The 24,891-nt window shown below is 41.7% G+C and overlaps 1 protein-coding gene across 1 annotated transcript in view; it reads right to left on the reverse strand.

Moving 5' to 3' along the window:
• Positions 1-3: 3 nt before the first annotated feature.
• The window catches only part of LOC121066627 (ethanolaminephosphotransferase 1-like), a 57,934-nt gene continuing 33,046 nt past the window's right edge, over positions 4-24,891 (reverse strand). Inside the window, exons 6-10 of the mRNA XM_040550332.1 lie at positions 20,996-21,104; positions 11,239-11,287; positions 8,911-9,091; positions 5,154-5,336; positions 4-3,966 (exon numbers count right to left, since the gene is read on the reverse strand). Coding sequence (XP_040406266.1) covers positions 3,901-3,966; positions 5,154-5,336; positions 8,911-9,091; positions 11,239-11,287; positions 20,996-21,104 — 588 coding nt within the window. The 3' untranslated portion in view covers positions 4-3,900. The remainder of the gene's footprint in view (positions 3,967-5,153; positions 5,337-8,910; positions 9,092-11,238; positions 11,288-20,995; positions 21,105-24,891) is intronic.

The following is a 24,891-nucleotide window of genomic DNA, read 5'->3' on the forward strand; positions in this document are numbered from 1 at the left end:
TTCTTCCAGTCTCCAGAACGTCCTTTAACCTGTAGGGGATTTCTGATGGGGCAAGGAGTTTGGGATCAGGCTATAAACCTAATCATCAGCAGCAGTCTGATTACTGCAGTTTGTCCTCCTGCTAATATTCGAGCAGGTGCAGGGAGAGCACTTCAAGAGAAAATGCTTCTCTGAAGGTGCAGACAGTTGGGTTGTTGAGCTCCCAGGGGTTCATAGTCAGGCTGTGGTGCCTCTGAACTTTTCTCTTTGAAGCACATTTAAAGAACGACAACAACAACAGCTGAACTTCATTTCCTTAAGTTCTCTACATCCTGGTTTTGGTCTGAGGAGTGTAGTGCTCTTGCTGCTTGTGTCAAGGAGGAAGTGACTGATGCAGGGAGCCGGGGCAGTAAATTACCTCTTGGGCACTAGAAATGTGGCTGTGCTGAGGGGAGAGCGATGCTCTGAAAGGGGAAAGAGTTGTCCTTCTCCTCCCACCCCCCTGCGAGTAACCCGTTATTCCGTTATGGTTTTAATATGCATTTGTAATTACCTTTACTAAATAGCACACCATAAAGCTTTGGTTATATATTAAATGTAAACTGAAAGGAATGTAAACATATGTATTGTTAATTATAAATAGATAAGTAATGACATAATAGATACAAAAAGTCTTATCCAGATGTATCAGTCATTTTACATTATCCACAAATTGTCGCATGGTAGAGTAGATTTTTGTCTGAATATGTGAATAACTTGACTTGCGTTTATCTTTTTACATATTTAATAAAAAAAAATATGTTAAAATCTGTCTAGCTCTAGAGACTTCAGAACATCCTAAAATAATACTTTTCTGTTTAAAATACATATATTTACTTGCTTCGTTACCGAGTGCATATGGGAGCAGGAAGAAAAAGACAGCTGCTTTAAAAAAAAATAAGTTCACTTATCCTGTGTCTGCAGGTAGTGTCTATTTATTTCCCCAAGAGCCCAGCAACTGTATCACTTTCTACCAAAACCAAACAAATAAAAAGGTGCATGTATGCATGTATATATGTGTGTATATATATATATGTACATGTAAACAGAACATTCTTTTTTATGGCAAATGCTTTCCAATTTCAGGGTACTAAATCTCCTGTAGCGTCACTTAGTTTTGGTACATCAAAAGCAAAACTTAAGGGAGCTGGGAGGTGGAAAGGGCACAACAGCAAAGGCACTGAAGCACCCAGTGACCTTTTGTAAGGGCTAAGGATTCAGGGATGAATCTTCCTTGCAGTACCTAAAAGTCACCTGTTTTAGGCCTTTCTGCCACAGGTTGGAGCCACCTGGCTGTGTGCCACCACCCTGAGGTCAGACCAGCTCCTCCCATCCTCCCACTACCTCCGGGTACCCCAGGGCAGGGGTCCGGCCCCGCTTTGGGAACATTTCTGATATGGGGGTAGGTGAAGCAGGGACCAGAGGAGCCAATTTCCAACCCGGGCACCCAAACCTGCGTGAGCAGAGCTAGTTGTATTGCTTTTCGTAAGACGTGGGGGAGGCATGTCTTTGGGCTTGTGTGAATGCTCAAGAGCATAAAATGGAAGTAATACATCTTCCAGTTCAAATAGTTCAAAAGAAAACTTTCTGACTTAACTTTTTGGCCATAACAAATTGTTCTTAAACCAAGCTCTGGTCATCTTCATACCATTATCTGACTTTGCAAAATAAATCTGACCACACTGCCGTATGAACAAAGTGTTTTTATTCCCTTTCATTGAACCAGTTACCATCTGAGATGGCTAACAACTCAGTATGTACACCGTGCATTACATGATCTCTGTTTATACTTGTCTTTGTAGAGATTGTAGTGACAAGTTACTTTCAAAAGAAAAAAAAAATATTTGCCGTGTCTCCATGTGGAATACAAAAAAGCTGTCTGGAGCTTGATTTCCTTTTAAAGTGATGCTATATTTCTGTTTAGAAAGGTACAAGTGCAGGCAGCTTGTGGCAGTTCAAGTTTCATAATTTCATTTAATGCAATATTTCAAAATACTCCATTACAGTGTACCAAATTGTGCAGCTTCTGTGCCCCTTATTTCCAACTGCTTTTATAAATAAGTGCAAAATAGAGGGAAAAGGAAAGCCTGTCCACAGAGTTCCTCCAGTACAACCACTTGCAATCCAGAGGTATTTTTGTTTATTGTATTCTTATTCTTGTCAGGGCTTCCTCCGGATACTTTTGATGGACAGGTTAAAAATATTGAAGCAGGTTAGGCTTTTATATCAGTGTATCTTTTATCTGAATTAATACTTAACTTCATCAAACAGTGAGATTTCTCGGTGCATGCCTGCCTCAGACTCGTAGCTGCTGCCAGGGGAAGTCTGCCCTACCAACATCGTGGTGGGCCAACTACTGTGACAGGCAACCTTAAACTGAGGTTGTTCGCATAACGTGCAGGTGGAAGGTACGACTAGGTGGTGGTCATCCGAAAATTGTAATACTCTTACTGATGTACGAGCATGTTAACTGGGGGAAAAGTGATCAGGCCAGTGATAAAGCCAGGAAGAAAAAGGTCTAAGAACTGGAAAAGGTGAACCCAAAGTTTAGTGGCTCAACACCTGTGTTTCTGCCCTGCTTCTGGCGAGTGAGATACTTAACAATTTAATAAACATGCCAGTCAGTCAGTCTCACCCTTCTGTGCAAGAAATATAATATAATGCTTACCTTGGGGAAAGTGGACAGATTGTTTCATTAGTGCTTCAAGGCCACAAAGCCCCTTTGGCTAGGGCAGCATATGAAAAGAGATAAAACTCAAATTCCTAGCTCTTCCTCCAAGGCACACAGAAAGCCCACATGTGTTATAGATGGAGAGAACAGTTTACATCTGCATGCAAATCTGTAATGTCAAAAAAAAAAAAAAAAAGCTCTTGTCTGATTTGGTTGGTTTTTGTTTTTGTTTTTGTTTTTTTTTTGTCATTATCTGAAACCACAAGAATTTGTTTCAAGAACACAGGCAAATAATTGTTTGCTTAGCATTTTGCACTGATAGACGAGGTTCGAAAATATTTAGAACGTGCGTGGCTGGCTCCTTTTTCACTGCTCGTTTCATGGTTTATAAAGCTGTGTGCTTTGCAGTGAAATATGAGCATATTCAAGCATTTGTTGGCAAAATTTATTCTCAGCTGGTTACCTTTGTAGGGCATATTGCTTGTTGCTACTTAAATATCAACAATGTGCTTGTTACTGCATAGAAAAGAAGTATAAAAGCAAGCGCCTCCGGTATGGAGCCTGCATTTTGGACAGATACAGGTCAGCTGAGTTTCATCTTAATGCTGGGGGGGGAGGGATCCTGCATTTCAAAAATAATTCAGTGTGCCCATAGCTTTCTGATCTCAGTCTCTTCACACATTCGTTTGAGGTGAAGAAAAGACCGAATGTGCGTAAGCCCTTCAGGAGACTGCGTGGAAGAACTGAGTTGTGAGAAAACAAATATGGAAACTGCAGCAGGCACAGATGTCTGAGTGGGAAGGACGTAGTGGGTGGGTTTGCGTTGCTGGGGTCTCACTGGTGAAGAGCCTGGGCAAAACCAGTTCTGGTTATAAAACACCAAGGATCCCACGTAACCCAGCATGGCTTTATCGAGGGCTTCGGGCACAGTGGCAAGGAGGAGGAAGACAAAAGCTTCAGAGAAGGTGACACGGCATTAGGGAAGAGAACAAATATTAGCAGCAGCATAACTTGGTAAACACGTCTCTGCTGGACAGGAATTTTCCTCTGAGATGAAGCATCTTGCTGCATAGCTCGTTGTCGCAGTTGTTTGAGTATCTGGACTATTCTATTCTTTGGTTATTTTAATCAGATTAATTCCACTATTTATCACATCAAAAGAGCTGGAAATCTCCATGTCAAGTGTTACAGTCTGACCGTAGTGCAGGTGTTCATTCTTGGATGCGTTTCTTCAGGGAAAAGATGTAAATGTTGAAGTGTTCGCTCAGCTGCCTCCCCTAAAGATAAATCACAGGGATTAGCAAACAGTCCTGTACAAGCTTCACAGCTCACCAGCTCTCTCCTCCCGGTCACAGTGGGGAGGACGCAGCCACCGCCCTGGTGTACTTGGGGCCCTAGGAGCACATGGGGACCTACAAGTATCCCCACACGAGAGCTGTGATCGTGGCACACCTCTTGCATCACACTGATGGGAAGTTAAATTGCTGCAGGCCAGATCCACAGCCGACATAAATCACGATGGAGCTGGGCCCACTCATTCAATAGTGGATTTTAACCAGGTGATCCCATTATGATCTCCATTGGCTGGCCCCTGTTGGTGCTTGGGTAAAGTCCGCTACAATGGCAATGTCTGCTGACAAAAGGCCTCTTGCGAAGGCAGGAGGAAAAATCCTTGCATCCCAACAGCTATCTTAAATAAAGGAATGCTGAGCAAATCCCTGTTAAATGAGGGATCTTTGCCATGCAAGATGTTTTATCTGAATGTAAGCCCCCATTAAGACACTTTCCTAAGGATTATTTGACAATGCTTTTTAGAAAAAAAAAAAAAGGCATTAACTGAGGAAAAATGAATTTAAGCAGTAATGCAGAGGATAATAAATGACAAAACTGATATCTAACAGATACAAAAATGTGCGGGTAAGACTAAATGAACTGGAAAACCTTTCATGTCTCCGGCTTGAGAGATGCTAAATAGAAGGCCATGAAAAGATGAGAAACGTGGACAGTTATTTTGCCTGCAGATTGAAAGCAGAGTTAGCCACCTTATTGCAGGACTTTTATGCATTTTACTTTGCATTTTATCTTCCTGTTTTTTTCACTCAAGTAACCTCAGGAGAAGAAAGGGCAAAGGGCTGAGGGCATTCATACCAGACGGATCAGCTGTTATGTAAACCTGTCCATAAATATTATGACTGTGATAGTTTTGAAGCCAATACCAGTCATTTCATTGGAATTATTCATCACTGAAGCCGCTGCACGCACAAAAAGGCACTGCCAGCAGCAAACTGATATTATTTTATTTTTTTAACTTTAGACTAAATAAAACACATAAGAAACCTATAACGTAAAACTGAGACTCCTGGACAGGGCCCCAACCAGAGAGCACAGACACCATCCCCAGGCCCCATATCAGCGCCATGCCCCGCGCAGCTCTCGCCCAGCCGTTTCGGAGCCGCCCGCTTACCACGCAGATGCCGTAGTGCACATGAGCCGCCGTGACCAGCGTGGTGAACGCGGCCAGCACCGCTTCTTCTGCCCAGCCCAGCAGCCCTGAGATGGCTGCGTAGACCACCAGCGCCAAGGGGAACAGGAACCAGTGGAGCAGCTCGGGCCGGGTGCTGCTCATCTGGCAGACGATGACTTTGCACTGCGGGAACAGAGGTGGGCAGGTGAGAAGAGCTGGGTCAGCTGCAGGGCAGTCGGCATGTTCCTAGACAGCCTGCATCCATTTTCTCTGCGGGTTGCTTTTGATAGGGGAAAAAAACAGGCTAGACTTCAAAATGGAGCCTGTTCCTACTAAGAAAACTGCTATCGATGACAAACTTTGTTCCTCATTGTCTGGGACTCTTAAAGGACTTTATTGCAAGTAATTTAAAATACACACTTCTTTTAGGGAGACAATGTTTTGACATGTTGCACTTTATGAGCTGAAGCCCAGCTTTGCAAAAGAGGAGTTTGTTTGACACTTGGTGCTTTCACACAGTCTCATAAAGTTGTAATCCCAAATCAAATTGCCACCATTTAGTCACTAGGAGAGCACAGTGGTATTCTAATCACATGGCATGGCAGGAATATGTTCTGGTTTGTCATATGTAAGGGAGGGAAAGATATATGCCTCTTTCAAATCCTGTTTTTCTTTCCTAGCACTACTCCATATACTAAAACACCCACCTGGGCAGCACCATTTCCCTGGCTCGATTACAGAGATGAGCTCCCTGGAGATGGAGCTGGGGCCCAGGGAAAGGGATCCCACTCAGAATGGCAGAAAAAAAATTAATATACAATGCATGACTCAACTGAAAACAATTAGCTTAATTTTACTGAGATCTTGAACAGTCATGAGATGAACTCAGTTAAGTTCAGATTTATATAGTTAGGCACTCGAGTCCTTTTACCTGTTTTAGACTCCGTAAGCCATTTGTCTCATATACATTCTCTTCGGGGAAAAAAAAAATGTAATTTAGGAATTTTTTTATCGATTTAAGTTTCACTCAAAATTTGAAGGTGGTCACAAATAGATTTTATGCATCCTGAAAACAGTGAAAAATTAAAAAAAAAAATCATTCCCTGTACAGTGCTTGAAATCCTGTAACAGAAGGAGTAGCAGTCTGACTGAAATCTAATGAAAATAGTGGCTTTACTATTTGTGCTATGGATGCTGAAGGATGCAAAAAACAAACAAACAAACCTTTCAATAGTGCAAGAAGTAAGCATACGTACATAATGTAAATTTATTTGCTGACTTTGAATTATCAGTATTGACGATGAATTTTTTTGAATAGCACCAATTCTGTAACTCCTTACAAATTGTTCCAGAGGGTATCAGAGATTGCTGAAGAAATCTCTCTAATGCATAAACATACACTATATTTTTTGGCTGAATGATTGCACCTGTCCCAAGATTGGATTTCACATTGTTTTAAATCATTATTATGCCATGTTATGTGTGATACTCAATTTTTCATGACGACTTCTTATGCATATTTGGAGCAATTCACCTTTAGTGCTGCAAAATGGGCTCTGTATGTCTCCCTCAGCTCCCTATCTCTCTGCAGCTCCTGGTCCTGCAGCACTGCCTCTCTCACACTAAAAGTCAGCCCAAGGCCACATTAGGAGATGAAAATACTGAAGTCTGGAGAGGCAGACTGGAAAGGAAGGGTGACACTGCGGCACTATGCCCTGTGCTTTCTGATCCCCCTCGCCTCCACCTTGCCGTGCTACCCTGGTACTGCTGGATTTAAATCTGTGGTTTATGCCCCTAGGTGGGCCCTGAGTGCCTTTTCTCTTAAGATCTCCCCAGGAGGTTCCTCATGAAACATCTCCTGAGGCAGCCGTCAGGGGGCCACCACCTCAGCCGCTTCACTCCCCTACTGTGGTCATGGCTAAAGGTCTCCTCTGTGGGGCCTGAATCCTTCACTCAAGTGGAAACACTTGCCTCTGAGGGCTTTGCAGCTCCCTTATCCCTCCGAGGGACAAGCATCTTTCCTTTTTAGGCCTTTTTTCCTCAGTTTAACCAAAAATGCTGGAAACGTCCTGTCTCTCAGGACAGGCTGGAGGCCCTTCCTTCTGCCCACAGGTGGGAGGCCGCCGCCTTCCCTACAGGTCCCGACTTCGTGCAGCTGCGAGGCCGGGTCCGCAGCCAGGCCTTTAGCCAAAAGGTCTGCAGGGCAACTGAGCACGTTAACAGAGGCACAAGGAGCTTGAGATAGTGGCAGGTAGAAAGGCAGGGGCTGCAGTCTGTGGTCTGCAGGCCAGATAATGAAAACCCAGCATGTCAGGCCGTCACCGAGCAGAGCAGCATGGCTCTGACAGCCCTCCCTCTGCTGCTGGAGGAACGGTGCGTGAGGTGCCAGAGGAGGTGACAGGAAAGGCAGGCTTGTTTTTTCACTTTTAAAACGTGATAAACTACAACTAATACACACACATTTTTAATGCTCGCTTTTAAAATGCTATAGCCTTCAGCTAACATGCAGACATTTTTAATTCATGTAAGCCTCTCGTACTGCAGTGGATGTTTTGGAAAAACTAAAAGCAAGGCCTTAAGCATATGCACTATACTCAGTGCCTAAGAAACTGCAGTCTACTGAGAAACTTCTGTTTTGCCTTACTATTTTTCTTCTATGGTTCTATGAACTTTTGTCAGATTAAGTCCTTAAGATGGAATTGTTCAATTTGTGACCCTCAGAAACATATATTTATAGAATATATATATATATAACAAGTGTCACAATTATTTTTTTCATTCCTGAACGTAAGTTTCTACAGGGGTTCTGCTTTCCCTTCTAATATCCTGCATTTTCCAAGCTCTCTCTCACAATGCAAGGCATTTCAAGCCTTCCACTTTTACATTCGATGCAGTGTTGCTCAGTGACGTGATTTGAATAGTGATGGAGACTGCCTTCTGAAAATGCCAGCAGTCGCTGTCCTTTAGGGTACCTTAGCATTAACCAGAGGAACACCTTTCTGTTTAGCTGCTGCTCACTTGCTACTCTGCTGGCAAGAAACGAAGCACAAGGCCTCCTGCAAAGAAGAAAGTCCTGTGTTACCTGCAATGGTCAGCATTACCGCCTGGCTGCCCATGCTGTTCACCAAGGTTTATGTCGCCTCCATTGGCATTAAAAGGGGGAAAATTGGAAACAGCGTTGATGTGGTGTAGGAGAAAGCAACCCTTGGGCAGAGAGCCATCACTGTGCTCCTGCATCACTTCACATCTTCCCCTAAAAACGACTGTGGGTGGTATGGCCTTATTCTGAATGGTGAGGGGGAGATGTGGGATCAGCCGATGTGCAGGATACAGGACTGTGCGTGCCATGTTAATGGGGAAAACAGGAGGGAAAGGCTACAGCCACCCCCAGCTCTTGCTGGTCTGTGCCTGCATTGAGCTTCATTTTACATTTCTGCCTACGTGCGGTACAAATCTGTTAGATTTCTGGAAGGGAAGCTTTCCCAGGGCTGTTCATAAAACCCTGGGGGGAAAAGTCATTAAAATGTTATGCTGTAGTAGAATAAGTACTACAGCACTGTAAGCGTCCCCAGCCCAGACAACTGCTGTGATGTATTTTTTTAAGAGAGCGCGTAACACAGAGGTAGAGGAGTGGTGTAGGCGATTCTGCTGAATTTTAACTACAGTTTCTGTTCCCTTCTGTTTATTTATGTAAAAATAGAAGTCTCGCTGACACAAAGCTGTCTCTAAATAATACCACCACCACAAACATACTTACAATAACATTTGAGAAAGTAACCCCAACCATCCATAAAAACAATCTTGGTTGCTTTGCTAATATGTTGCCTGGAGATAAAACCACCCAGACTGTAAGAAGAACGAATAGCAACAGAGGTGACACAAGAGGTAGGAGTCCTTCATACAAAGAACCATTCTTCAGTGTTTTCTTTAGATGTGCTCTGTAAATAAATACAATGATTTTATGGAGTAAGAAAATTTATCCATTCTATTTCCACACAGTAACTTCAAACTCTAGCCTGAACTCAGCCCAAGCATTCATCTTGCAGCACAACTACCTGTGCAAATCTGTTAGGTACCCAGGCTTTTTAAGAGAAATTGTAGGATACCCAACGAACACTAATTTCTGGGCTAAAATTACACTGTTTTATTTGCATAGCTTCTGTTCAGCTCCTCTCCCTAATCGTTGTCTGGCAGCGGACCACTAGGCTTACAGAAAGTGAGCTGCAGTAGCTCTGGTACCATAGCTGTCGTCCACATGCACAGCATGCAGACTTGTGAAGTCAAAACATATATTTTTAAATAATGAACCTTCTAATGTGAGACATGTAACGACTTCAGCTGATATGCCCCATGTTTTCAGTGACAACACAGCCATGCACAGGGCTGGCAGGTTTTGCTGTTGTTTCGGTTGGGCAGAGGTGCTGCTAGACAATCCTGCATCATTGGCAAAGTGCAACCTAAAGGTAGGGAGACACTTTTTTTTTTTTTTTTTTTTTACTAATTAAAGAAATGGAAAATTAATTATGAATTGCGTTTTCTTGGACATTTTAAGTTGCCTCTTAGAGATAACAGTATTATTGGTAGTAAAGGAGTGTATTTTCTGTCAGATAGAAAAAAAGGTAAGTAAGTGTAACATCTACCTTTTGCATCTTTCTTGCGTACTCATTCAAGCAAAACTCATTGAGAAGTTATAAAAGCAGTAGGAGGTTTGATGTACTAAAAGTTCACTATCATTAAACCATTTCTTCATATATATATTTCAGAAGAACGATTCTGTGTTTGAAGTGTACGGCAAAATATCCTGTTCAAAATCTCTGAGTATTTGTGTTTATAAAAGCAGCTAGACAAAAATCCAATAAATATTTTTCTCATTCCAAAAAAGAGCATACTTCTGATAAAATAACAACTGAGAACAGGCAGCAGGATGAAGAAGGAAAGAAGATTATTGAAAATCTCAAATCCCTCAACACCACATAGCTCATGTATGGATTCTTCAAGCAACCCTGACTGGATGTTTAGAATTACAGTGCTCTTCTATTCAGGGGAACAATAAATCCCACCAGAAGACCTATGTCAGATAATGACATGAGATGGCAAATGCTAAACAAAAGTCCCGAAATGAGAAGAAAGAGAGCAAAAACTCGATGTTCGTCAGGGTAAATGCTGCTGCTGCCAGGGCTTGACATGCTCACGGTGCTGTCTGCCTTCTCCCAGTCCTCCCTGAAGCAAAGCCCCTTGCTCCACTGCTTCCAGCCCCCACGCAGAGCTGTCCCAGGCAACCTGCCCCAGAGCCCAGCCTTTCTGCAGGTCCTCAACCCTTCCTGCCCCCCATCTCCTTCCCTAGGGCTATAGGGCAACGTGAAAGGGGCTGTGTAGGAACTATACATTATCATCTTAGAGTCTCTCCAAAATGCAAATGCTAATATTCATTCCTGCTAATTCCTGAAGACAGGGAGTGACAGTCCCTCCTCCAAGAAACAAAGTATCTGAGAGACCTGATGTGACAGATGAGGGAAACGAGCTACCAAATACTAAAGGAAGGCAGAGAGCATTAATAAAAATAGGCCATCAGAGTATAACCGAGCTGTGTATAAAATTTCTAGGTGCAGCAAGCCAACTCTTGGATGTAATCATAGCTCGCCACGTGCCTGGCCCATATCTGATGGCAATTATCTGCAGCCTTCAGACAGAGAGGGGTTTTACAGGAGGATCTGAAAGACAATAAACTCCTTTATGGAGTGGGAATGATCAGCTACAGAATGTTACCTAGGGCAGGTAAAAGTTACAAATCACATTTGGCTGCAAATAAAATGCAGTGTTTATAACCATAGGGCTTTCATCAGTTTAGCATCCAGGAACAGTGAGACTGTCCGGAGAACGGCAAGGCAAAGAAAAATGAGAGGAGTTACGGACATGGAAAAGAAACCAGTCAGATGCTGAAAGCTGACCAGAAAAAAAAACCTACAGTACATATTCAGGACAGCATCTGGCTGAAAGATTACGTTTATTTCTCATGTAAGAGAACAATTACATGCACAGAATTAAATGGGAGGGAGTAGTACTTATATAATATCAATTCACTTACCTGTGAATGTTGTAGAGTGTTTGTGGAAATGAAAGAAGTAAACTGAAGCCTGGAAGGAGAAAAAAAAAGAAGATTCATATGCTATGATTTACAGTCATTCTGCATTGACAACCTCACAGTCTCTCGTATGATAACCGAGCCAGTCAGCCATTTTAGAAATGACTCAGTGTTCCAGTACTCATTACAGGATGCAAACTCCATTTGGAGGCTCAATAGTATAACCTTCCTTATTTTTCCAAGACTTAGGTGCTAGAAGTAGTTGCTGATACAGGTTTTCTTGCGTAATGAGTGACAATAGCTGGAAGATTTTTAAAAATTACGATGTAATGAGTCGGCAGGATCAGCTATTTGTAATACAGGTTCCTCTGCTGGACCCAAGAAAGATCACGGCCCCATTTTGCATGAGCTGATCTCTGTTCATGTAGAAAAAGACGAGTCTGACGCCAAAAGCTTTCCAGTGGAATATATAAGGACAATTAACCTCCAACAGTGCTGCCCACATTAGTGGGGAAATAATAGGTTTTTAATTCAATATACCGAGATTAAAATTATGAGTTGTTTTGCTGAAACAGTGGTGTAAATGAATTAATTTTCATGATATCATTTGGATGATTTTTTTTGTCTGATTTTTTTTTTTTTTAAATACAGCTCTGACCTTTCTGGAGCTCAGCTTTAACTGACAAAGGACGAGGAATGTGCCTTTGTTAACGCTGTGTCTCTCTGCATTGCTGCTGCGGAGAGCCCTGGAGCTGGCTGAAGACCCACTGATACACAGTGCAACACCCACACACGGTCTGCTGGTCCATCCGAGGGACAAAGAAAGACTCCAGCTAAGAGTTGGCATTCAAGGTTTAAGAAAAAGCAACAATATTAGCCAGCCTAAGTGGGTGAGAATTTATACAACCCCACTTTAATCTGTGACACCCATGTTCTATGTGTTTCCCTACGGAGCTCTTTGGTTTGGGTTTGGGTTTTCCCACTTTCTGTGTATCAAGTGCCTTTACCTGCTCTGTTTGCTGCTTGGAGATTGCTCTATGTAGTATATTTCTGCCTGGCTTTAATATTATAAGGCATAAGGATTATTGAGGGAGCACTAAATGCATACATAATTAACATTTTTTATGGGGAAGAACAGCACTCCGATATTGTAAACTTTCTGGTTTTACCTTTAAAAAATTAATTTAAGAAATGCAGTGTAGAGTCAGGGCAGCAAACTTTTACCTGGTTATTAGAAATTAGGCAAATTAAAAGGCAGTAAGAATGGACACAGGTAAGAACTATTTCACAGCACTTTGTACTGGGGCCAACATGTCTTAATAGAGTCTCAAGCAATGTCAAATGTTCAGTCCTCAGCAAAGACACATCTAAGCCTTTAGCATGGCCGGAGTGGCAACTCAAGAGAAGGCAAACTAAAAGAGCAGGAACAGTGGAGATCAGGATTGCTGGAAAACAAAAGACATAAAAAGGGATGCAATAAATATTCTCTTCCCCCAGTCTTTCTGATTATCTTTTAAAGAGGAAGAAACAAAGAACTGGAAAAACAATGTCCAGGCTGTAAATAATTTCAGGTATTGCATTTTCATGTGTTTACTTGTTGTTGCTTCTTAAAACAGATAGGACAAAGAACTCTGCTTCTTTACCATTGCAGAAACTCTGTATCAAAGAGCTGAAGGCTGTGCAATCGAAGTAATAGCCCAAGTATTTTGTAAATATATTTATAAAATTCACAAGCTTAGTGCCTTCAGAATTATTTGTGTTGTATGTGCACTACAGTTAGCTATGTTTTCTATTAGGCAGGGAGGGCTAGTTCAATAAAATCTTGAGTTACGTACAGCAGTTCCAACATCTGCATCACATTAGAGCAGACATGAGACAAAACATTGACTCTTGAGGTTAAATCTAAATTTCCTGCTGCAATCCTGAAGTTTGATTTGTTAGGAGAAAAGCAACCAAGAGGAACAGAAATAGAGACTGGAACTAGAAATAGAATTCAAAGACCAATGGTTGCCAATGATTTGTTATTTTTATGAAGTGCCATTTTAGTTAGAAATAACACACTGACCACAAACAATCCCCAAGCTAGCTAAAAGTCACTTTCTGAACGGGACAGTTACACCAGTTACTCCTCTGTATTTTGAGGCAGCTTCCCTTTAACAGAGTGAGAGCTGAGGATGCGGTAGGGAAGGCAAAGGGTGTTCCCCTGTTTCTTATGGGATTTTCAAAATTCCATCATTTCCTACGACATGTTGCTTTCCCCATCTTTTTTTAGCTAAGGAGGCCTGGCTCGGGGGCTGCTTTTGGTACTCATTAAGTCTGCTTTTTAATTGGCATTAAGGAGTTCTTTGTGCCCAGGAACTAAACTGCTGCTTCCATGTTGCTGCCATTCCCTGCTGGTCCAGGGAACAAAAGGTGCAGCCTGGAAAGCCACCAGGCTGTCCCTCTGGCACTCAGCCACCTTAGCACTGCCCAAGGGATGGTGTTGGTGCTTTTTTTCTTTTTTTTTTTATGGCCTATTTTATTTTAAAATCTTTTTTTTTTTATCAAGCTTAGTGCATTAGAAGTTTTTATCACACTATATAAAATAGAACTCCACAAGTAATTATTAAAAGTATCACTGCTGTTGCAGTACTATTTAATTTCACATTTAATATTTTCCTAGCCTATTTAAATCCTGAAGCCCAACAGTAACAAAACAGCTCTGCTCTCGGGGCAGAAACACTAAAGCACAGATGGGTGGCACAGATACACACAGGGAATTCTTGTGTCATGCTAGGCTGAAGGGATCAAGCCCAAATCCTGAGCCTTGTGCTATCTTGCTTCTCTTTTCAGAGAAACAAGCATTTACAAAGCTCTTTATTGGGAATTATTTTGTCTGTATTAAAAAACAACAACAACAAAAACAACAATGCATTCAGGAATTCGGGATTACAGATATGTCAGAAATAAAGACGTATCTTGTTTTCCAAATTTGTATATATATGCATACAGATTTATATACCTATGAACATAGATACATAAGCACAGACATACGCCTATATATGTGTGTAAAGAAAGGACCAAAAAGGTAATTCCCATCAGTTCTAGTAACAGCTTTAGATTTCATTTAGTGCTTTCAAATTCAATTCCGAACTGTAAGATGTTAGTTGTGTGATATTTCTGAGCGAATTTAAAAAAAAAAAAAAAAAGCTAATGTGACAGATAGTGTACTATATTTGTCTGAGATGTTACACTAGACTGGCAGTAATGTAATTAAGTTAAGTTACACGAGGGCATCTTAAAGCATGCCCCCAAGCCTGCTGAAGGCCAGCAGACTGCAGGGCTATGGTGCCATGGCCCAATTTACTTGTTGTTACTTGGTGTGGCTGCTGTACCTGCAAAGAAATGAATGCCAGCACTGCTGCCAGTTCTAGACAATGCTCTTCCATTTACCAACAAAAGAGGCCCACGCTGGCTTTCAAGCAAAGCCAGAAACCTATCACAGGTGAATGTGCTCCTGAACACACCAAACTACAAAGATTTTGAACGATGCTAAATAAAAAGCAATTCTAAGTAGGTAGCCAGGACAACGAAAACTCGTTTTCACCAAATTATGCTGCTTCAAAGGAAGAGCAGTGCTTATCTTAGCTGTTTATCTTCTCTACACCTTTCTTATTCTAAATTCTTTCTGATGGGTACCTTTCCACTCCCCTTGTCCTTCCCCAGAAACACAAGTCCCAGAGCAGTGAATCTTCCTCCCATTTTGGTGGCAATGAAGAGCTCTGCACAGACGTTTGATTTCACATATTGCAGAAATTTAACTCAGCAAAAACACTTTAACAGTTGTAGGTGCATTTCAGTCCAGAAATTAAATACCATCACCCTCCTCTCTTATTCTTCAATATCCCATATTTCTCTAGGTTAATAATTCATCATAGTCAATGCTTGCTTTAACAAAATGGGATGTTAAATTTGCCATTTATCTTCCTTTTCTACTATACACACACCAAAAAAAAAAATGTAGGTATCGGTATTATCTTGTAATGTCTTTTAAATATTTTTTCCACATTTTTTCTGAATGTCTTCCACATTTAGAGCAGCGAGACACATGAAAAAATCTTAGCAACTGAATGTTTAGCACACTGATCAGCGCCTGAAAGTCAGCTTCATTAGAATTTATAACTGGAGCAGCAGCTTTTTGTGGAACTGCATGATTTTCCCTGGCATTTCTTGAGAAGACACCTGCTTAATTGGTTGTCCAAACAGATAATTGCATGTTGAGCTGTCCAGTAGCTATAAAATTATGTTTTATTATTATATAAAATGGCAATCTTAAAACCACTTAGTAATTGGGGAAAAAAAAAAAAAACCTCCTAGAAAATGTATATACAATTTTCAGATTTAATTGATCCTGTAAAGTCTGCATACATTAAGCAATACAAGGACAGATGAAAAGTACACCTGAACACATCTACACACTATGAAATGATTTTACATGGATTAAGAGCAGTGTGCTGACATAAGCACTGTGTTCATGCACAAAGTTGATGTATGTTTTGGATGTTTAGCACCTCAGACTTCTTGAATATAAGGACTGTAAAGGGATGCGTTTATCATGCTTGCTGATTTCATTGCTTATTTTCAGAGTCTAGGAAAGACCACACTGCATTTATCTCTTTGAAGTGAGCTGCAAGCTAACAACTAGTATTTGGAGGGATTTAGTATAGACTGAGAAACTAGTTTATGGATGTAGCTGCTGCTTTGATGTGGTCCTATTTACAAACCATGTAAGCTTAACTCTCTTTTTCTGAGTACAGCAAAAATCAAACACCTAAGACGTGGTGCCCTTAGTTGAAAATCCAAGGCTGCCTTCCAGAAGGGCTCAGATGGGTGAGCCCCCTTATTTGACTTTCTTATGGGGCTCTCACCGCATGTGAAATGACTCCTCACCATCATTATGATCACCATCATGGGGTCAACACCATCGATCCCACTCCCACCTGTGATCAGCATCCTCTGAAACCACACTGCCGCCAGCCCCCAGTGCTCTTGTTTTCTGGGTTATTGTTCTGACTGCTTCAGATGGGTTACTCCAACATTGCTTTTTATATTGATCTTGAGTGACAGGTGAGTATTTCACACCCTTTACTTCAAAGAAGCCTTGTACAATCTGTCACAACAATGCTTTAATAAATGTTAAGTTGGTGACAGACAAGTAGAAGCCAACTCATGTTAACTACACTTTTAAAACAAGGCTAGTCAGGGCCTGTAGGAGTGGTAACGTTTTGAAAACATATCACTTAACATTTAATCACTGAACTGTCCACCAGTGAGGTGGAAAGATCAGCTAACTCACAATGGGAACTACAGGAAAACACTAGAGAATGACTTACTGGCACGAAGCAGAAAGCATTTATAAGTAATACATGTAAATATGCAAAAGAAAAATTCCTTCCACCATCAGAAGTGCATTTAAGTTGACTTCGTGATCAGTACTTTGCACTGTTATGAAGGCTCATGGGATCATCAGTTTTTTTATGGGAGAGCAAGGTGCCTCACTGCAGCTGCTCCCTAGAGCAGAGGTAGAGGACCACGTCCAGATTGCTCCAGCCAAAAGCAATCTGCCTGCCTGCTCTGATGCAGATATGCTGAATGGATTTATGGAAAACATTGTTTAACCATGGCCTTCCAAACCTTTCATGACATTGAAGAAAGAGCAGGCTGTTGTAAAACTACCGTCTGCATGGACTTCGGTGTCCTCCTTCGATACGTATGACAGAGGACACTATTTAAGTACGAGGCACCGTTTTAGATGGATAACTATGTTTTCTCAGTATTACAAAATTCAAATACTTGGCATGTTCCCAATGGTGTGGCTTAGCCTTTTTGCTGCTAATATTTTTTCATTTACATACTTATTCCCTGTTTCATATACTTAAGTAGCTCAGAGAATGAGTGCACCTCAAGTCACACACACTCCTTGCAGAGGTCTGTAATAATCCTGTACACATCATAGGAAAAAATTCTGAATACTTTGGCCTCATCTCTAAAAGAAAGTTCAAGTTTCCGATCTCTGACAGCTGTTAGTACACCATTCACATTTCATGTTCAAACCTGTACTTTGAAAAATTGGGTCAGCATGAGCTTCACTAGTTGGATCTGGGTACTACTGACCTGGAACACCTCCAGGGATGGGGCATCCACAGCTTCTCTGGGCAGCCTGTGTCAGTGCCTCACTGCCCTCTGAGTGAAGAATTACTTCCTTATATCCAACCTAAATCTCCCCTTTTTTAGTTTAAAGCCATTCCCCCTTGTCCTATCACTCCACACCCTGACACAGAGTTGCTCCCCAGCTTTCCTGTAGGCCCCATGTAGGCACTGGAAGGCTGCTATAAGGTCTCCCCGGAGCCTTCTCTTCTTGATACTATAGCTCTCACCTCAGTGGTGCCCTTTGAAGAGACCCTAGTTAGCCAGATAATGCTATGGGACAGTGGTGGTTAAATCCCAGCAGGGCTTTTGGAGTGTCATCCACAAAAGCCTTGCTGAGAGAAGAAGTAATTGGTTGCAGCTGAGCACACAGGCACATACCTTTAGAAAGGTTTGGCTACTTTCATGCTAACAGGAAAAAACAAACAAACAAACAAAAACATTTCTGTCCAGAAGCCAGGATAACACACTCTGGAAACATAAGAATAGCCTTGCTTATTTTGTTTGATGTTTAGCTAGGTGTGTGTTAGGGGGCTTAAGGACTGGATCTTCAGGATGGAAATGCATTCACTGCCTGCGAAAATGATAGCTGCCCCTTTGCTAGATAGCAGACCTCCCATAAAATACTACGCAGAAGTTTTTCAGCTTCATGTGGGAGTCCTCCAAGGGCACTCTTCAGCAGCCCAAGACTTGACCTTCGTACAGGTGTTCACAGTGTGCTAGACAGTTCGCAGGGACATACGTAAAACTCTCTCTCTTGGGAGGTTTTCCTAAAACATCTAATCTAAACACTGGTATTGCTGCGGTTTTTATGTATATCTTTGTGTGTTCTGGCACCTGATAAAAATTCCATTTTCAGTGGGTGAGTGTCACCTGGTGATACCACAGCTTCCACTGGGGATGTGCTCGGAGCGGAGTTCATCCTCAGGTTATATGTGTTTTTCTTTCTTCATTTTTTTTTCCCAGAAACTCCAGGAAAGACATCTGAAAAACTCCACTCTTGTGCTTCTCGTTTGGATTCCTTCCCGCTGTAAAAGGTACTCGCTAAAGCCCAGCTGTTCTCGGGAAAGGGACAGCTCAGCAGTTGAGCTCCTGTTGTGTACAGAACAGTAAAAGCATGGAGCTGCAGGCACACGCTTCGCCAAGTACTGACGAGGCAGACATGTAGCCCCATTGTTAGCACGAACGCTAGTGGCTCTTAAACGCCACCAGAGGGTTAAGGATAGCCAGTTACAGTTTAATGGCTCCTCTCAGGGTCCTGGGAAACAAACTCATAAAAAGCATCTGAGGCCCTACTGCATCGCTCTGGTTTTTGAGTAGCCACAAAGGCATTTCACTGAGCATGCTGGAGAGGGGGTTCCCGGAGTGAGCAAGGCACACTTGCTGCAGCCTCTGCAAGGGGGAAAATAATTCAATCTTCCTGCTTGCTCAGCCCTTGGCATAGACTAGACTGACACTTTTTCAGCACAGTGGGGTCCTGAGATTTACTGGAAGCTTCTAAAAACTTTACGTATCCATACTCACTGCATGCAGGTTATCCAATGATAAACACTTTAATCACTATTGCTGAACTGAGATTCAAACCTGCGATGAAGTTGAAGTCCTTTCTGGATCAGCATGATCCTAAGTGGAAGGATGCTACTTTTTTAACATTTAAACATAGTCTCTGTTTTTAAAAGAATTACTAAGCACCATATAAATGGGGTAATATGCAGTCAACCAAGATCATTTCTTGCACACTTTCAACCCATAACTTGCTTGAATTAAGCTGCAGAAGTCACCCCGTTAAATGGCATTATAGATAGTGTGTGATGGACAGTGTTTTTAAAGAGGTTTTTGGCTCTTAGTTACATCTGCTCTGCTCGGAACAATGATGGAGGAAGTACCCAGTTCTCTGCTTATAGATCCATTCACGCAAGCATACCACATCAGGCACAAGTGGTGCTTCTTTCCTACTCCGAGGGACTATTCCATCAAGCTTTGCTTTACAGTAGAGTATGAAAAAGGATGCTTGCTTCTGCAGATTGTGTCACACCGACGTGCTTTCCTAGCACAAATCTTCCTAATATGTTGACTAGCTTGAGTTAAACCTTTGCCCAAGCGCAAGGGGAGTCATCTCTTCACTCCCTGAACTGGCTGTCATGTGCCTTGACAGCAGGAGCAGCCGGAGCGATGTGCGTAGGGTGGAAGAAGGGTGCTCAGGGGCTGGTCCCTGCGGGCAGACACTACCAGCACACGTCTCCCTCGCAGGCCAGCACCCATCATCTCTGCTGGACCTGCAGCAGGCCCTCCAGAGCCCTCTGCCCTCCCTCACCGCCCTGCAGCCACCAGAGGGCAATTCCTAGCTACGCCTCTGGCCTTCTGAATCATTCATTGCCAACTGAAAGGGCAGCTGCTGGGTTTTCCCTTTCCTTTCTTTCCCTTCCATAGAGCACACAAAACAGGCCTGACAAATAAAAAGACCGCTCAACCTTGGTCGCACATGGTCAAATTTACAGCCGGGCTAGAGCACAAAGGGCTGTCAAAAACACGTCCTTGCACACGCTGCTAACAGAAAGCAAAGCCTGAGCCCGGCGTGGTTGTAAAGAGCCTTTTAAAATCCGTGAACGCTGGTAAGCACCTCTGAGGCTGGGGACAGCATCTGCTGTATCTCTGCAGGAAAGGTGAAGAGAACCTGTGTCAACGCAATGGCTTCAGGAGTACCCCCAGGAAAAGGTCAGGTAGCTCCTAGCTGGAGGCACAAACACCTTTATCCAAGTCCTTTATTTGGCTCGAGGCCTGAAGGCATTTCTATTTGCCCTGCCTGTGCCAAACACTTCTTTTGGGACCCTCTTGTCATAATTTGTATGTTCATATAAAAGTCTCTTTTATATATATATCTGATTTCTTCACCTTTCAAGCAACACATCGAAGCCTACCATGGTTTTAGTTCATTAAAATGTAAATCCTTTGTTCTGAGTCTAGCTATAGCAGTTGAAAGATGCTCAGTGCTTATTTCAAACTACACTGACAGTATTGAGTAATGAACAAATAGGCCATTGCTGTGTATGAAAAATGCATCATTTCTGCTCTGAAAGTAATTCTAAAAATAGCCTAGAAACCATCTAGGACCTTCTTAAGATTTACACCTATGCTGCCTAACATTATTTAAATAATACCTTTCTTCCTTCTATGCATAATGTTTTGGATCATCGTGTGCTGCAGGCCAAAACATTAATTTTACACCATATGTAAATGCAAACAACATTTTACCTGAGTGACATTCGAAGTTCCTGAGAAAAACAGTGTTTGAAAAACAACCAGTACAGAGCGTTCATCTGCACACGTAACTAAGGAACAGTTTTTGCATTATTTGAGTACTACAGATACAAATTCAGCAAGGAAAAAGTATTTCCATAATGATCTGCCAGCTTAAAGTTTTCCAGTATTAACCCTATTAATCACATCTATTCTTGTAGCTTTTGGACTAGCCAGCACTTGCAAAAGGAAAAAGAAATTATAAAGGAAATACAAGAATCATCTATTCAAAATAATTAAAAAAACAGTAAAGTTTTCCATGGATCCGGACACTTACCTATAAGCAAGATTACTAATACATCTGTAATGTAATAACCAAACAGGAAAGGCTTCTGCCAAACTTCCACACCAACAAGACCAGTGAGCAGATATGCTGTTATTAAGACCTATAGAAAAAAGGATAAAGTATTTTTAATCCTTTACTTCTAAAGGCACAGAATTTCACTTATCTTCTTAGTACAAATGCAAGTCTCCACATTACAGGACCTCATGCTGCCATCACAAAACAACTAATTGTAAGTAGTGAAGCAATGTTCAGAGTAACGTTCAGGCAAAATGGTTTAGAAGTCAGCAAGCAACTTGCTGATAACTGATATGATTAATTCTGCAGCTCAGCACCCTGAACTGATCATACCAAAATTACTGTAAGGGAAAAAAATGCATATATAAGTTCACCTGAAATCATCACAAAATTCCATTGAATGTGAAGAAATCGAAGGATGAGCAGGGAGCTGAAGTCTTCCCTGATTTTTAATTTGTTTGACAGAAATCATCATTACAGGATACAAAAAGAAATAAGTGGTCAAACTTCATTAAGACCGAAAGGACTCATACGCAAACCCCAAGCCTAACATGCTTGAGTACCACTGGTTTCAGTAATGAGGTAAATGTCATTTCTACTCTCTATTGAGAGCTAGTTTTGAAACACAGGTGAGGTCAGAAATCTTAATGCAGCCAAAACGCTATAGCTCCTATAGCGAAGCTTTCATACCCATGGTATGACTCGTAGCAGCGCTGCCCACCAAAGGCTTACAGCACAAATTTGGCCAAGTTCCACCATTTTAGGTATGCAACCTGCAACCACAGCACCGAACGTGATGGAGCAGTTCCCAGGCCATTTTGCCCTTGATGCCCTCCCTGCCTGTGCCCTCCCTCTCCCTCGATACCAGCTCCTGCTGGTGAGGGCACCAGCCGGCACGGCTTCGCGCCCCGCTCCTGCTCGTGCTTCTTTGGGTTTGGGCTGTTGGCAGTTTTTACTACGTTATGTATTTCTTCATTTATAACTTTGACAAACACATTTCCAGTCTTCTAAATAAAACAAATGCTGATTTAAAGGTACACAAAACTCTTTTTTCTAGATAACAGGCTAAGATCACGGATTAGCAGCAGAACACTGCTGTTGATTAAACTTCCTATTACATTTAGATGTTGCTTTATTTGACTTCACTTCTCTGTATCTAAATGCGAGATTCTTGCCCTACCATTACATAACTTGCAAAGAATTTGCTTGAATGGGGCACTGCAGGACTGCATGAATGAACTGCCTGTGCAAGAAAAAGCAAGAGATCTGCAATGGAGAAAAGCAGGCACTAGTACGAAAATCCTAGCGTGGGCCATTGAAAAAAAATTGGTCTAAATGAAGGATGCGTACAACGGGTTTCAACCGAGTACAACAGAGCTAACATTTGGCTTCCTAAAGAAATTGCATTATGTTATCCATAAGACGTGACGGTTGGACTCCTGGCCCCAAAAGAGTTGAGGGCAAAACTCCAACTGGCTTTGACAGAGCCTGAATTTACCCTCACACGTTGAATTCTGAACAGATATTTTTGGCAAGTGATGAAAGGGGAACTTCAGTATTATCCACTATAACAGTCAGTATTTTTGGCAGTACATTCATGAGTATCGCTGTCAGATGCCAGCACACCTCTAGGAACAGGAGCGTTGATGCAACAGGCTCTCTAGGGAATCCCTGTGCCTTGGGACTCGGTGATTCAGCGCTCACAGGCTGAGATTGTCTCTCATTGAGCAGGTGTTGTCTATGAGAAACACTCTCTGGCTTCAGCTCTGTGGTATTTCATTTTTTAGAGAATTTTAACTGAGGCCCCAGCATCACTGAAATTCATAACAACCACCACTTTGACTTAACTGCAGCACTCTCGCAGATCTCCTTTAGAAAGCTGGGAAGATGAGAAACTGGCTGTGTCCCTTGATCTAAGCTGTATTAGCAAAAATTGAAGATTGTCAGAATTATTAGACGAAAGCTAAGTACGTTGATAAGCTGTATAAACATGAGGCTGTTTTAAAAGGCACTGCTGGTAAAAATAAACAAATACATACATACATATATAAATGTATTGTAAAGTTGTGTTCCTAAGTGCAACTGAACAATTCTACTTGTGAAAAGATGGCCAGGTTTTTTATTCCCATCTCTGACATTGATTGGATTTAGGACTTCTCAGATGTAAAGCTTGTATTTAGCAAGTACACGTAATTAAAACATTTTGCAAAATGAGAAGTCCAAATTAAATAACACAAGTAAGGATTGTATTGCAAGTGAGTGTCAGACATATACAGTATTGGATTCTGCAGCATCTTGACCAGGCCAATTTTTGGTTTGCCAAGGCCTCATCTATGAGGCAATAGTACTTACGGCTGACAAAAAAATAGATGGTGTTAATTTGTAGGTTAATGTGTTCTGCACACATGCTCATCAATATGCTGCATGTTGTAATACACAAGAAAAATCAAACATCTCCTCATCATTTTTTAAAATACACTATGCTTTTAAATTTTTATGATTCTACCAAAACGATAGTAATTTTACTGTAATATTCAGTTTCGCTAGCATATTACAATAATATTAATTGATCGTGTCTTGAAATGCTTTCCATTAACACAGTACTCAAACTGAACATCTAGAGAGCAAAGTCATTTAAAATACAAGTTTATGTTTTCTCCTGAATATAAAATATGACATTTTCCTAAGAGTAAACATGAAGCACTCCAGTGCACTCCTACCTTTAAACTAAATAATGATAAATATTACTTCTTCACCAGAAAAACAGTCACTTATTTTTTTCTTAGAAAAATGCTGAAGGTAAATGTTTTATTTAACCTGAAATAGAAGGACACTAAATTCTGATAATGTGACCAAAGATTGACAGATGCACATCTTTATTTATTTTTTTAATAGACTTTTTTTTGTCCCTCAGAGGAGACGGACATTTTTAAAAGCTGTGATGTGCATTGCTCTGAATTTCTTTGTTGATTTCTGAAACACTGACTGCCACAGCACTTCCCGGGAAAAGGGGATATTTAAAATATTGCAGCATAAGTTTTGCAAACTGCTTGTCATAGGAAAACCTGGCACATAGCATCCAAAAGTCTCCTTCCCATGTTATGATAGATACTGAAAGAAAGGACAAAAGCAAGTTCTACAATGTTGACATTGCTGCCCGTGTCATACACTTCATCTATTTGGAGTTTCAGGGCAAGCAGAGTTTTCTCGCTGGGACTGTAGGTGGGACTGTCCCAGGCAGGCAAGCAGACATGGGAACCAACAAGGGAAGCACCTCAGACTGAAAACATGGGGCTTGTGGTCTGCATCTCCGTGCCATCAGGCTCTACCATACACAGAGCTTCTGGCCATCCACTCCTGGCAGTGGCAGGGCAGTGCTGGAGAGAGCAAAGAGCTGCCTGCTTCCTTTCACATCTGATGTTTGTGCTTTCCTGCTTTTTTTCCTTTTTTTTTTTTTTTCCAGCTTGCCCTCTTGGCTGGGAATAATGAGAGGAGGGAATGTGCAAGCCACCTGAGTCACTGCAGTTCTAACAGGGTTCTTATTTTCACTTTTAATCTGGTATTTAAGAAAACGAAGGGTACGTCCCTGTTACACTTAAGGCAGGTGTAAAGCTTACAGCGCCGATGTCAGCAGAGGTATCACAGCATCACATTAAAGAACAATGAATACTCTGCTCCCCTCCTATGGACTCAACTGCAGTGGCTTATAAAAAGCCACAGCAGAATTAGGTAATACTACATTTTTCAGGGGAAAACAGATTTTTAAATAACCAAGGGAATGTCTGTAAAAATTAACACATGGCAGGAAGCCCAAAATTGTCATTTCTCAGGAAAGCTTTGTCCTTTTGTCTCCAAGAAACTTAATTTGCAGG

This window comes from Cygnus olor, chromosome 2 (genome assembly GCF_009769625.2).
Source record: "Cygnus olor isolate bCygOlo1 chromosome 2, bCygOlo1.pri.v2, whole genome shotgun sequence".
Classification (NCBI taxonomy): domain Eukaryota; kingdom Metazoa; phylum Chordata; class Aves; order Anseriformes; family Anatidae; genus Cygnus; species Cygnus olor.